General features: G+C 41.7%; 1 protein-coding gene across 1 annotated transcript in view; it reads right to left on the reverse strand.

The window, feature by feature from the left end:
- ASPG (asparaginase) overlaps positions 1-14,654 on the reverse strand; it is a 102,764-nt gene that overhangs the window by 68,520 nt on the left and 19,590 nt on the right. The window contains exons 3-4 of the mRNA XM_040332878.1: positions 10,333-10,444; positions 4,405-4,530 (exon numbers count right to left, since the gene is read on the reverse strand). Of these exons, the coding sequence (XP_040188812.1) occupies positions 4,405-4,530; positions 10,333-10,444 (238 nt within the window). The remainder of the gene's footprint in view (positions 1-4,404; positions 4,531-10,332; positions 10,445-14,654) is intronic.

Here is a 14,654-nt window from a genome sequence, read left to right on the forward strand (position 1 = left end):
TTTTCAGGTCATTGACCAGCTCCTCCTGTGTAGTCCTGGGCTGATTTCTCACCTTTCTTAGGATCATTGAGACCCCCACGAGGTGAGATTTTGCATGGAGCCCCAGTCCGAGGGAGATTGACAGTCATGTTTAGCTTCTTCCATTTTCTAATGATTGCTCCAACAGTGGACCTTTTTTCACCAAGCTGCTTGGCAATTTCCCCGTAGCCCTTTCCAGCCTTGTGGAGGTGTACAATTTTGTCTCTAGTGTCTTTGGACAGCTCTTTGGTCTTGGCCATGTTAGTAGTTGGATTCTTACTGATTGTATGGGGTGGACAGGTGTCTTTATGCAGCTAATGACCTCAAACAGGTGCATCTAATTTAGGATAATAAATGGAGTGGAGGTGGACATTTTAAAGGCAGACTAACGGGTCTTTGAGGGTCAGAATTCTAGCTGATAGACAGGTGTTCAAATACTTATTTGCAGCTGTATCATACAAATAAATAGTTAAAAAATCATCAATTGTGATTTCTGGATTATTTTTTTTTGATTATGTCTCTGGACATGCACCTACGATGACAATTTCAGACCCCTCCATGATTTCCAAGTGGGAGAACTTGCAAAATAGCAGGGTGTTCAAATACTTATTTTCCTCACTGTACATACAGATTAATAGCCAAAAGTACAACATTTGTTTTCTATAAGAACTATTTTTACCATTCACAGGTACATTTTCTGTGAAAAACAGTACAGTTTTTGTTACTATTTTCTCAGGTTTTTATTACAACAGAGGCTTTGTATCACCCTTTCACAAACAGTTTAACTGCTTTACAACCGCACGCCGTCAAATGACGGCGAGCGGAATACCCTATTGTTCCGATAGGACGTCATACTGGGAACACAATGCGCGTGCCCGCCGGTCGCGATGGCCTGAGGAAAAAACGGAGATAAAAACATTTTTTTTTTTTTTTTAAATGGGATATTTATTATAGCAAAAAGTAAAAAATAGTGTTTTTTTCAAAATGTACGCTCTATTTTTGTTTATAGCCCAAAAAATTAAAACCGCACAGGCGATCAAATACCACCAAAAGAAACCTCTATTTGTGGGAAAAAAGGGACGTCAATTTTGTTTTTGGAGCCACGTCGCACGACCGCGCAATTGTCAGTTAAAGTGACGCAGTGCCAGAAGCTTTTGGTTTACAAGTTTAAATCAGTATTTTTTACTGGAAAATTTATATATATATATATATATATATATATATATATATATATATATATATATATATATATATATATATATATATATAGTCAAAAAGACTTTAGATCTCTTCTTTACCTTCAACCACTTAAGACCCGGACCAATATACAGGGTAAGGACCTTGCCCCTTTTTGCGATTCGGCACTGTGTCACTTTAACTGACAATTGCGCGGTAGTGCGACGTGGCTCCCAAACAAAATTGGTGTCCTTTTTTCCCCACAAATAGAGCTTTCTTTTGGTGGTATTTGATCACCTCTGCGGTTTTTATTTTTTGCGCTATAAACAAAAATAGAGCGAAAATTTTGAAAAAAAATCAATATTTTTTACTATAATATCCCCCAAAAATATATATAAAAAAAATTCTTCCTCAGTTTAGGCCGATACGTATTCTTCTACCTATTTTTGGTATAAAAAAAAATTCAATAGCGTTTACAAAATAGGGGATAGTTTTATTGCATTTTTATTAATCTTTTATTTATTTTTTACTAGTAATGGCGGCGATCAGCGATTTTTTTCGTGACTGCGACATTATGGCGGACACATCGGACAATTTTGACACATTTTTGGGACCATTGTCATTTTCACAGCAAAAAGTGCTATAAAAATGCATTGTTTACTGTGAAAATGACAATTGCAGTTTGGGAGTTAACCACTAGGGGGCGCTGAAGGGGTTAAGTGTGACCTCATATGTGTTTCTAACTGTAGGGGGGCAGGGCTGGACGTGTGACATCATTGATCGCCTTTCCCTATATCAGGGAACAGACGTGTGTTTACACACACCTCTTCCCGTTCTTCAGCTCCTGTGACCGATCGCGGGACTGACCCGCGGCTGGGCACTTAAAGAGGACGTATAGGTACGTGATTGTGCCCAGCCGTGCCATTCTGCCAACGTATATCGGCGGTCCTTAAGTGGTTAACAGCAAAAAGATTGTTTATTTCCACCCTGGACTGCTGTAAGTGAAATCACACACACCTGTACACACTCTAGGGAATAAAATGGCGATTGTTGCAATTTTTTGTCACATGGTATATGTGCAGCAATTTTTTTAAACAAATACAGGCGGTCCCCTACTTACAAACGACTCCTACTTACAAACGGATGGAGACAACAGGAATTGAGAGGAAATCTACCCCTAGGAAGGAAAATTCTCCCCTGTAAGAGTTAATATGGGAACAAGGTGTCTCCACTGATGCTTTATCGCTAATCCTTGTTTACCTAATAACCCAACATTTTCAAAATCTAATTGTCATTGGGACAGAAAGTGAGGTCTTCTGAACAGGGGCACAGACAACAAAACAAATGTTACAGGGGTGATGACCCTTCCCTATGTTATCCAAAAAGCTTAAAAATGTATTTATTTTTGTCTGGACTTACACTTAAAAAACTTACAAACAGATTCAACTTAAGAACAAGCCTACCGACCCCATCTTGTTTGTAACCCGGGGACCACCTGTACACTTTAATAGAAAATAAAAAAATACCCATTTTTTTTTTAAAATATGAAAGATATTATACAGAGTAAATAGATACTCAACATGTCATGTTTAAAAAAATGTGCCGGCTCGTGGAATGGCGACAAACTACAGTACTTAAAAAATCTCCATAGGCGGCGCTTTAAAAATTTTAATTAAGTTACCGGTTTAAAGTTACAGGGGAGGTCTAGCACTAAAATTATTGTTCTCACTTAACATTTGCTGCGATACCTCACGTGTGGTGCAAACACAGTATATATATTCATGTGTGACCTACAAGCACGAAGGGAGGGGGGCGCTTTAAGAGTGAAAGGTCCTGTTTATGCAGAGGTCTGTAGTCAAAAAGACCTCAGATCTCCTCTTTACCTTTAAGCTTTATTTCCATGGACGTTTTTACAGCCACTTTTTTTACAGCTTAAAACGCCAGTTTTTTTTTTTTTTTTGAGCTGGAGCTCAAAAACGCCGCAGTAGCGTTTTTGTGCGTGTTTGCACGTTTTTGATTGTTTTTGAACGTCTGGCGTTTTTACAGCTCTAACTCTGGAGCTTCAGAACCTCCTGGTCCTGGTTTTTTTTTGCAGCTTAAAAACGTCATAGTGGGCATGAGGCCATAGACCAGGGATAAGCAATTAGCGGACCTCCAGCTGTTGCAAAACTACAAGTCCCATCATGCCTCTGCCTCTGGGTTCATGCTTGTGGCTGTCAGAGTCTTGCTATGCCTCATGGGAATTGTAGTTCTGCAACAGCTGGAGGTCCGCTAATTGCATATCCCTGCCATAGACTAACATGGAGAGCTGTTTTTAAGCTGCAAAAGACGCTCAGAAAAGTGGCTGTAAAATGAAATGAAGCCTAAAAAGCAAAAAGATTGTTTATTTCCACCCTGGGCTGGAAGTGACATCACTCCGACCAGCCAAGGCCCATCGAGGCGATCAAAGAGGATGTAATCTTTTATCGCCTCTGCAAATAGCTGGCTGGCACCGTCAAATTGTCTTTTGGGTGTGTCGGTGGAAACAGTAAGCCCGAGAAACACTGTGTGAGTGGTGGGGGGTGGGGCATGTCCCCTCCCATGGTTTCTAAAAAGCGTTCCAGCAGCTGATGAGCTGCTCGGAGTGCTTTTATGAAAAAGCCAGCCACCGGCACAATCAAAATGAATGGGCTGCCAATGGCTCCCCAACGTGCAACTGCTCAACCCATGGAAATGTACTACTAAATAGATGCTCTGCCAAAGGGTGTATACCATGCCATGCAAAATGAATAGCACTGCAAGGCATATTACATACCACGCTATGCAAGTGAAATAACACATATATATGAAATGAATGAATAACAATGATCAGTCCATAAGAGTGTGCAGATGTGTCTCAAAGATGGTAGACTATTATACACCCAAAATTGCACTTTTCACCGTGATAAGAAAAGGCTGCGCCCTTACCAGATAGCTAGACTCCAGGTTATAGGAGTCTAGTAAGAAATGGATTCATGTGTCATGAGGGATCCATCCACTGGATACAAGCAGGGTGATGTTGTTTTTCACTTACACGAATATTCCGTTGTGCGATTGCCAGCTGCTTCCTTTTGATACTTTATCATTTTCATCTGCAGAATCACTATATATTTTTTCTTTACTTTATGTTACAAGCATTACTAGAACACAGGAGTGTGAATCTGGCCTAAAAGTAAATAAAATGGGACGCACCTGAGATCCGGTCAGCACAATCGTTTTGCCCAAATTTTCACACATAAAGGACAGTGCAGACGCAGTGTAAGCCATGGTGTCTGTACCGTGAAGGATGACAAAACCATCATATTGTACATAATATCTCTAGAGAGAAGAGAACAAGAACATTCGCATCAATGTTTAAGTGGAACTTTAGTCAGAAAATTAAGTCCTGCTATATTATTTTAGGATAGCACCTTTTGAAGCATTTAAAATAAAAGCCTATACTGTATAAAATCTAATAATACTGTCTCACCCTGTTCTGCACATGCTCAGTTTCTCTCCATTTTTAGGCACTGTTAAAGGGGTTGTAAAGGAAGATAATGTTTTCCCTAAATAGTTTCCTTTACCTTAGTGCAGTCCTCCTTCACTTACCTTATCCTTCAATTTTGCTTTTAAATGTCCTTATTTCTTCTGAGAAATCCTCACTTCCTGTTCTTCGGTCTGTAACTCACCACCGTAATGCGAGGCTTTCTTCCTGGTGTGGAGAAAGCCTCTTGAGGGGGGAGGGGGCGAGCAGGAGTGTCAGGGCGCCCACTAACACACAGCTCCTTTCTCTATCTGCAAAGTAGAGACTGTCCTGACTTGCCTGCTCGCCTCCTCCCCACTTAGGAGGCTTTCTCCACACCAGGGAGAAAGCCTTGCATTACTGTGTGGAGTTACAGACAGAAGAACAGGAAGTGAGGATTTCTCAGAAGAAATAAGGACATTTAAAAGCAAAATGGAAGGATGAGGCAAGTGAAGGAGGACTGCACTAAGGTAAAGGAAGATATTTAGGGAAAAAACATTTTTCCTTTACAACCCCTTTAATTTTGTAGAGGCTGATCTGCTGACAAGACTTCAAGCTGAATTAATCCCTCCTATCCTTTACAGCCAAGGAAGCTGCTTCTGTTTGATTTTGAACTATCCAGCTTTAGTAAATAAACCCCCATGACAGTTGCAAATCAGTCTACAGAGAAACCAAATCAGCTTCTAACCTCAGCTTGTATCATTAAGCTTTGGCAATAAAACCTGGAAGGCGATTGGTTTCTATCCAGATGTGAGACTGATTGTGCAATCTCCAGCTTTAATAAATAAACCCCATTGTGCTACTGTGAATAGTTATGACACCAGCAATTTGATGGCTTGACAGTCTGCTTCAGGACAAAGGTAGGGTTGCACCAATAGATACTAGTATTGGTGCAGATACCGAGCATTTGCATGAGTACTTGTACAAATGCTCCAATGCTTAATCTGATACCTGGGCAGCCTCACAGATGATCGGTGCAGTAGCGGGGCTGTTACAATCGCTGATCTCTGATCTGATCTCATTGAATGATATACAGGGAGATCGGTGCTTGTAAAAGCCCCCACTGCCGCACCAATTGTCCCCTTCGTCCTCCTCTGGTCCCCCTGTCCCAAATCCCAGATCTGTCAGGATGGAGTGCGGAGGAAAAAGCCGGTAAATAGTGATCACTGACTCTGTCCATTCATAACTGAGCATTGAAAACTGTGTTCAGGATGTTTCAGTTTATAAACAGGAGCCTCTGTCTCTTGTCCATTAATCTTCAGTGCAGCTGAGGCTGCAGAGAAAGGGACTGGGGAATCTGTGTTCTTAGTCCCTTTCCCTGCAACAAGGCTGATAAAGAATACAAAAAGAGAAATAATTGTAATAAATATTTAAGAGTTAAATTGTAAAAAAATGAAAACGCCACACACCAGACACACATTTTAGCAATTTATAGCACAAACTAATTTTGGTAGCATAACGATATTACACTTCAAAGTGCCGACGTAAAACAATGGCGGGCTAATAGTTAATAGTGGTTAATATGGAATGTATGCTAAAGAACAAATATTTTTTATCAAGTTGTTATGGGTAAAGTTCTGCTTTAAAGCGGAGGTCCGCCTAAAAAAAAGAAAAAAATTAAAAGCCAGCAACTACAAATACTGCAGCTGCTGACTTAATATATGAACATTTACCTTTTCAGGGCGCCCGCAATGTCGGCAGCTGAAGCCGATCAATCACTCGGCTCTCGGCTGCCCCTGCCTACCATCCTCGGTGAGGGATTCAGAAAGTGAAGCCTTGCGGCTTCACTTCCTGGTTCCCTACTGCACATGCGCGAGTCACGCTGTGCGTCCTCACTGATCCCTGCTGTCTTCTGGGAACTGTGTCTCTCACAGAAGACAGAAGGGGAGGACAGTGTAGGAGCAGGAAATGGCGTAGGTCACCGCAATGATCTATGCCAGGAAGTGGGAGCAAATACCTGCATTAGACAGGTATCTGCTCCCTCCTCCCCTCTGAAAGGTGCCAAATGCGACACCGGAGGGGAGAGGATTCCAAAAAGTGGAAGTACGATTTTTGGATGGAACTCCACTTTAAGTATGTACCCTTTTTGAGAAGGCAAATTGAGTTCTCATATTAAAATAACGTTCTAAAAATGCCAGTAGCTTTGCAGGAAGTTTTTCAACTTTTTTCAAAGTTATTGCAGTAGCGTTTTTTAGCGTTTATTCGCTCTAGCGTGTTTTTTTTCTTCAATGGATCAAAAAAGTTAAAAATGCTGTTGAGCAAAGTTTTTGAGCGTTTATCAGCATTAGAGCGGTTTTACAGCTGAAAAAAGTGTATCGGAACTAGGGTTGCCACCTCATCCCTTTAAAAAGGAACACATCTGAATTACACAGATTCTGGGGCTAATTTAATGAAGGTAAGGCACCAAGTGAGTTTAATTACCACCTTAATCAGCCACAAAACCTGTGTAATTCAGATGTGTTCCTTTTTAAAGGGATGAGGTGGCAACCCTAATCGGAACCCACTAGTTTTTTTTTCTTTTACTGCTCAAAACTGCCGATAACAGCCTGTGTGCGCATGGAACACATAGGATAACATGGAGAGATTAAAGCGGGGGTTCACCCTAAAAAAAAATTTTTTTTTGTCTACCATGCCATCCAGCATACTAGCGTCAGCTACAGTATATGCCTTTATTAATTTTTTATTTCGCTGTACTCACAGTTTAATCCATTAGTTAAGTTTCAGACTCCCGCGGGTAGTAGGCGTTCCTATGAAGAGGGGAACATGATTGACGGCCGGCTATGGCGCGCCACGCTTCCCGAAAATAGCCGAAATAGGACTTGGCTCTTCACGGCGCCTGCGCAGTCAGCTCCTAGTCTGTGCGCAGGCTCCGTATAGCGCCGTGAAGAGCCGAGTCCTACTCGGCTATTTTCGGGAAGCGTGACGCGCCATAGCCGGCCGTCAATCATGTTCCCCTCTTCATAGGAACGCCTACTCCCCGCGGGAGTCTGAAGCGAAACTAATGGATTAAACTGTGAGTACAGCGCAAAAAAAATAAAATAAAGGCATACTGTAGCTGACGCTAGTATGCTGGATGGCATGGTAGAAAGTTGTTTTTTTAGGGTGAGCCTCCGCTTTAATGACTGTAGAAAACAAAAAGTCTACTCCCAAAAACAGCTGCTGTAAAAACCTCCAGTGTGCATGAGGCCTAAGGGGGCATTCACAGTTGCAAATGCACCCTAGTCGCATTTACCTGTGAGAACACCAGCAAGGGGTTCCCACAAAATTATCTGCGAGTAGACCGCTTAATTGAAAAAAATGGAGCTCTGCCCCAACTCCTGCAGCTAATCTTTCCCACTTGCATGTAATCGCGCAAGCTGTGAACACATGCTAATGATCAGCCCTGGATGCAGACTGCCTGCGTCCAGGATTAATCACATGCATGTAATCGTTACATGAGAAATTACATTTCAGTGGGTGCGATTAGTTGCAATAGTTGGCAGCCTCCTGTTGCTTTGAATGGGGCTGTCTACTCGCAACTATTCAAAGGTAATCACGGCCAGAGTGCATTCCCAAGTGTGAACTCACCATAAAAAGGAACCCGTAATAAAAGAATAATGGTGATTACCACTGCTGACCACTCCTGAAAATACCAACTGCAGGAATGTCAGAGAGAGGAAAGACTGCATCATCTAGGTCCAAAGCCATAACAAAAACTGAATACAGTCTAGGTAGAGCTCTTTTTTCCTCTTGCCATGAAACATGAGCATCTTAAATTTAGAATTATACTTTATAATATGTAGCTGTAGTGATGTACTTCACTGCATAAAACATGAGCTCCTAACAAATGGCAACATCTGTACCGTTTATTCCTGTGAGTACAAAAATGAGAACAGTCCTTCAGCAAGACAGAGCAAATAAACATTTAGATAATCACCATAAAAATTCTACCGTATAGTAACCTATTGTGTTTCTATAAAGACACTACAACTCCCTCTAGTGTACAAATATCATTAGATCATTTCTGTCCCGGTGAGGGGAGTCTCCCCAGCTGGGACACAGAGCAATAGGAAAAAAATGTCAAAACCCAAAAAGTGCTGGCTATATAAAATCTTTAATCATGCCGCTGATTCAATATCATATTTAGTTTTCAAATTTCATGTTTAAAAAAAAAAAAAAAAAAAAAAAAAGGCACTATATTTGTATCACTCTAAACTCACCTTACTACGTGCATGAATTCAAGACATAAACATACATATTCATGTACAAAAGTGCATTATACACTATAGGGTTGTCCTGATAACACTTTAAGACAGAGTACAAGTACCGATACTTTTTTTCAAGTACTCGCCGATACTGAATACCAATACTTTTTTTTATGTCATATGACCGTGGCACGTGTCAGTATTTTTTTTTGTTATTTTTTTTTACAATGCTTTCTTGTGGGGGAGCGGATGGTGTCAGTGTGTTTTATTTACATTTTTATTATTTTTTACAATTTTTTTTTATTATTATTATTATTTATTGCAATTTTTTTTTTTTAGCCCTCTTGGGGGCTTTGGTGAGATATCAGAGGTCTAAACAGACCTCTGACATCTCCCCTTTGAGACAGAGAAAGGGACTAAAGACACAGATTCCCAGTCCCTTTCTCAGCTGCACTGAAAATGAATGGACAGGAGACAGAAGCTCCTCTCCATTCATAAACTCAAGCATCGTAAACACAGGTTACGATGTTTCAGTTATATGAATGGATGTGATCACTGACTCTGTTCATTCAGAAAAGGTGGGAGCCGGGTTTAGCGGCTCCTACCTCTGCTCTCCATCCTGACAGAGGGGACAGAGGAGGATGGGGGAGACAGAGCTCAAAGGGGGACATGGAGGGTATCACCGAGCGCGGAGGAAGAGAGCAGCAGCACGGAGGGGGGACGCGGAGGGGGAGAGAAGAAGAACGCAGAGGACAGCAGTAGCATGGAGAGGGGACATGGAGCGCGGTGGGGGAGTGCAGAAGAACGGAGGAGGACAGCAGCAGCGCGGAGGGGGAGAACAGAATAATGGAGGAGGACAGCAGCAGCACAGAGGGGGGACACTGAGCACGGAGGGGGGAAGTGGAGAAGGTTACAGGGACAGTCAGGTATCGGGTGAAGCATCAGAGAATTTTCCCCAAGTACAAGCACTTGGGGAAATGCTTGGCATCGATACCGATACTAGTATCGGGACAACCCTAATACACTATATACAGGATATTTACAAAGCAGTAAATCTGACTTTCTCTTTGGCTTCAATATCTACTAAATCAATGACCTGGAACAATTGTGCTGGTGTTCTGACCTCCCTCTGACTATACAAACTGTAGATTTATTCTGGGTCAAGTCTTCATTTGTGCACTATATGACGTTGTATTATTAAAACCACAAATCTGACATTTAGTTACATCCTCTGCAGGTGAATCTTCCAGATTCCACGAGTTTTAAATGACCGTAACCGGATTCGCCAGCAGAGAATGTTTAATAAAAAAAAGTCACATTCAATATGGACTAAATGAAAATAGACTGCAAACTAAAAACTAGTCCCACAAAACGTAAAATAGGGAGACAATAAAAGGAAAGAGGTTTTCAAATAAAAATATACATATTGTATACCTGAATGTCCTTGGCAATCTTGGCCCAGTCATCAGTTGTCATATTACAGGAATCCAGAAGAGGGGAATATTCTAAGATAGTGTACACAATCCTTTTGTTTTGCTTAGACATACTGGAAAAGAAGCACAACACAGATATTGATTGAGTGCGATCACAGTGTCCGTTTTGTTTTAGGAAATGTACTACACAGTGCCTTGAAAAAGTATTCATACCCCTTGACATTTTCCACATTGTCAACTAAAATCGGAAATGTATTTTATGTGATAGACCAACACAAAGTGACACATAAAAATGTGACATAGAAGGAATGATAAATGGTTTTCAATTTTTTTTTTTACCAAAATATAAAAAGTGTGGGGTGCATTTGGATTCAGACCCCTTTACTCTGATACCCATAACTAAAATCTAGTGGAACCAATTGCTTTCAGATGTCACCTAATTAATAAGCAGAGGCTGCTTGTGTGTAATTTAATCTCAGTATAAAATATAGCTGTTCTGTGAAGCCCTCAGGAGGTTTATTAGAGAACCTTAGTGAACAAACAGCATCACGAAAGCCAAGGAACACACCAGACAGGTCAGGGAAAAAGTTGTAGAGAAGTTTAAAGCAGGGTTAGGTTATAATAAAATATCCCAAGCTTTGAACATTTTAGGGAGCACTGTTCAATCCTTCATCTGGCCGGTCAAGGAGAGCATTAATCAGAGAAGCTGCCAAGAGGCCCTCTGGAGAAGCTGCAGAGATCCACAGCTCAGGTGGGAGAATATGTCCACAGGACAACTATTAGTTGTGCACTCCACAAATCTGGCCTTTATAGAAGAGTGGCAAGAAGAAAGCCATTGTTAAAAGAAAGTAAGTGACGGTAATAAGTGATGATCAATCGAAAACAAGTTGATCATTAAAGTGTACAAATATATAAAATATATGGAATAAATCAGTGGTAAGTGTCCCATGAAACAAACTGCAGTTAAAACTGCCAAACGAGAACAGAAATGAGACTGAATGTCCACTAAGCCAGTTGTATTTAGATGACAGTGAGAGAGAGATGGTCATATCCATAAAAGGGATCCCAGAACTCTTACCTCAATACCAAGGGTCTAGAGCAGTGATGGGGAACCTTGGCACCCCAGATGTTTTGGAACTACATTTCCCATGATGCTCATCTACACTGCAGAGTGCATGAGCATCATGGGAAATGTAGTTCCAAAACATCTGGGGGGCCAAGGTTCCCCATCACTGGTCTAGAGCATCATCCACCTCCTTGCAGCCAAAGAACCTTCCCACCTGCCACACTTCGCTGATGTTTCTTCAGCCTCTCCAGCAGTCCTCAGCCTTCCCTCTATGATGCTGACATGCACCTCCTCGATCTGTCCCTAATAGAAACTCTGTTCCAGGGGAGGGGAGAGAGAACAAAGAGCCTCCAATAGTGTGATAATGTAAACCTCAGGGGGACGTTTATTCAAGAAAAACCTGCGCTTACAGCGATATAAAAATAGCGTGCAATGTTAAAAACAACCAGCGGCGTCCTCGGCGCCCGCTTACGTCACTCCAGGTGGACGTCTGTCCACGGCCAATCCCTACGCGTTACGACACGTGTCTTCATCTGGGGAACGACGCGTGACTATTTCACTTGTGTATTGTAAACACTACTAGGTTTTGCTGCATTTACACTTTTGTTTGGTTTTATATCATTATTAGCTCTTAGTAGCACGAAGGACACTTTATATTATTCATTGTTAAAAGAAAGCCATAAGAAGTCTAGTTTTCAGTTTGTGAGAAGCCATGTGGGGGACACACAGTAAACATGCGGAAGAAAGTGATCTGGTCAGATGAGACCAAAATTGAACTTTTTGGGCTAAAAGCAAAACACTATGTGTGGCAGAAAATGAACACTGCACATCACCCTGAACATACCATCCCCACCGTGAAACATGGTGGTGGCAGCATCATGTTGTGGGGATGCTTTTCTTCAGTGAGGACAGGAAAGCTGGTCAGAGTTGATGCGAGGATGGATGGAGGCCAAATACAGGGCAATCTTAGAAGAAAACCTGTTGGAGTCTGCAAAAGACTTGAGATTGGGGCGGAGGTTCACCTTCCAGCAGGGCACCGACCCGAAACATACAGCCAGAGCTAATAGAATGGTTTATCAAAGTTTATTCATGTGTTACAATGGCACAGTCACAGTCCAGAACTAAAGTCAATTGAAAATTTGTGGCAAGACTTGAAAATTGCTGTTCAATCTGACAGAGCTTAAAGCGGTGGTTCACCCTAAAATCCACTTTCTGTCACTATATCCAGCATACTGCTGACATCTGCAGTATGCTGGATTTTTTTTTGTACTTATCGTTTTATCCGTATGTCTGCTCCGGCTCCGAGCGGCGTATCCTTCCGAGTATAGGCGTTCCTAAGTAAAGCGCAGTTGATTGATGGGCTTGGATAGCGCGTCACACCTTCCGGAAATAGCCGACGTGACTCTCGGCAATTTACGGCGCCTGCGCAGTCAGCTCTACACGGCAGGCGCAGGCGCCGTAAGCAGCCGAGAGTCACGTCGGCTATTTCCGGAAGGTGTGACGTGCTATCCAAGCCCGTCAATCAACTGCGCTTTACTTAGGAACGCCCATTCCCCCGATGGATTCCCCGCTCGAGCCGGAGCAGACATACGGATAAAACGATAAGTACAAAAAAAAGAAAAAAAAAATCCAGCATACTGCAGATGTCAGCAGTATGCTGGATATAGTGACAGAAAGTGGATTTTAGGGTGAACCACCGCTTTAAACTATTTTACAAAGAAGAATGGGCCAAAATGTCACTCTCTAGATGTACAAAGCTGGTAGAAACATATCAAAAAAGACTTGAACCACTTTTCGCTGCAATTACAGCTGCAAGTATTGAGTCAGGAGGGTTGAATATAAATGTACACCACACTGTTCACATATTTATTTGTAAAAGAAAAAAGAAAGAAAACCATTTATCATTTTCTTTCCACTTCACAATTATGTGCCACTTTGTATTGGTCTATCACATAAAATCCCATAAAAATACATTTACACATGACAAAATGTGGAAAATGTCAAGGGGTATGAATACTTGTTGAAGGCACTGTACCTGTTAGATTTATCTGTGAAGTGTTGATTGTATATCTGCCCAATTAGCCATTTTCCCTCCCCCGGTGTCATGTGACTTAAGAGTTACAAGGTCTCATGTATGAAGGGGAGCCGGTGTGTTAAATTTGGTGTTATCGCTCTCACTCTCTCATACTGGTCACTGGAAGTTCAACATGGCACCTCATGGCAAAGAACTCTGAGGATCTGAAAAAAAGAATTTTTGCTCTACATATAGATGACCTAGGCTATATAAGAAGATTGCCAAGACCCTGAAACGGAGCTGCAGCACGGTGGCCAAGACCATAGAGCGGTTTAATAGGACAGGTTCCACTCAGAACAGGCCTCGCCATGGTTGACCAACGAGGTTGAGTGCACGTGCTCAGCGTCATATCCAGAGGTTGTCTTTGGGAAATAGACGTATAAGTGCTGCCAGCATTGCGGCAAAGGTTAAAATGACCAATACATTCAAAGAAACTGGCAGATGAATATTTGAGTGGTCTGGCATATCTTTATAAGCAGCTGAAGTTTCGTGCAGATGTTGTTCCTGACCCCACCCTAGGATGCTTGACATACAGTATCAGGGTTCTTACATACAGGCACTTGAGCCATGTAAATTGCACTGTATATACACCAGAATTTATGTTGCGCACGCTCAGGCGCCCATGAGCCATAAAGATTTAGCAGGTTTTATCTCTGGATTGGTTTTAGCATGTTATGACCAAAAGGTAGCCCATGCGTTATGCGTCATCAAATACTACATCTAAGGTTTGTTAAAACACACACAGAAAAAATGTGTAGCTGCAACCAAGACAGAAACATTATTTTTTTTTAAAATGTAAAATATCACATTTGTTAAACAAATTTAGAAGCTTATGAAGAAATGTCCAATTAGCATATGTTAACAAGCTCTCCCCCCAGCAAATCATTAGAAAATCATTAGCAGCCAAAGAGAATTGCATCAACTGATAGCGGACCTGAATAGCTTTTGCATTTCCCCAAGATCCACAGTTAATTGGCTATGCTCCACATATGATTATACTCCCTGGGTTGAGGGGTCTTGTGTGACCCCAGGGGCTGAGCCAGTTAAGCAGTGCTGCATCGCTAAAAGGGCCCTGCGGTAGAAGAAATACAGGGGGTATTACCCCCTAATCTCGCTGAAGGAAGACTAACTTTTCCTGAAAGTATAATAAGGATGGTGTAAAACCTAGGCTTGGTGCAAAGGT

The sequence above is a fragment of the Rana temporaria genome, chromosome 13 (assembly GCF_905171775.1).
Source record: "Rana temporaria chromosome 13, aRanTem1.1, whole genome shotgun sequence".
NCBI lineage: Eukaryota > Metazoa > Chordata > Amphibia > Anura > Ranidae > Rana > Rana temporaria.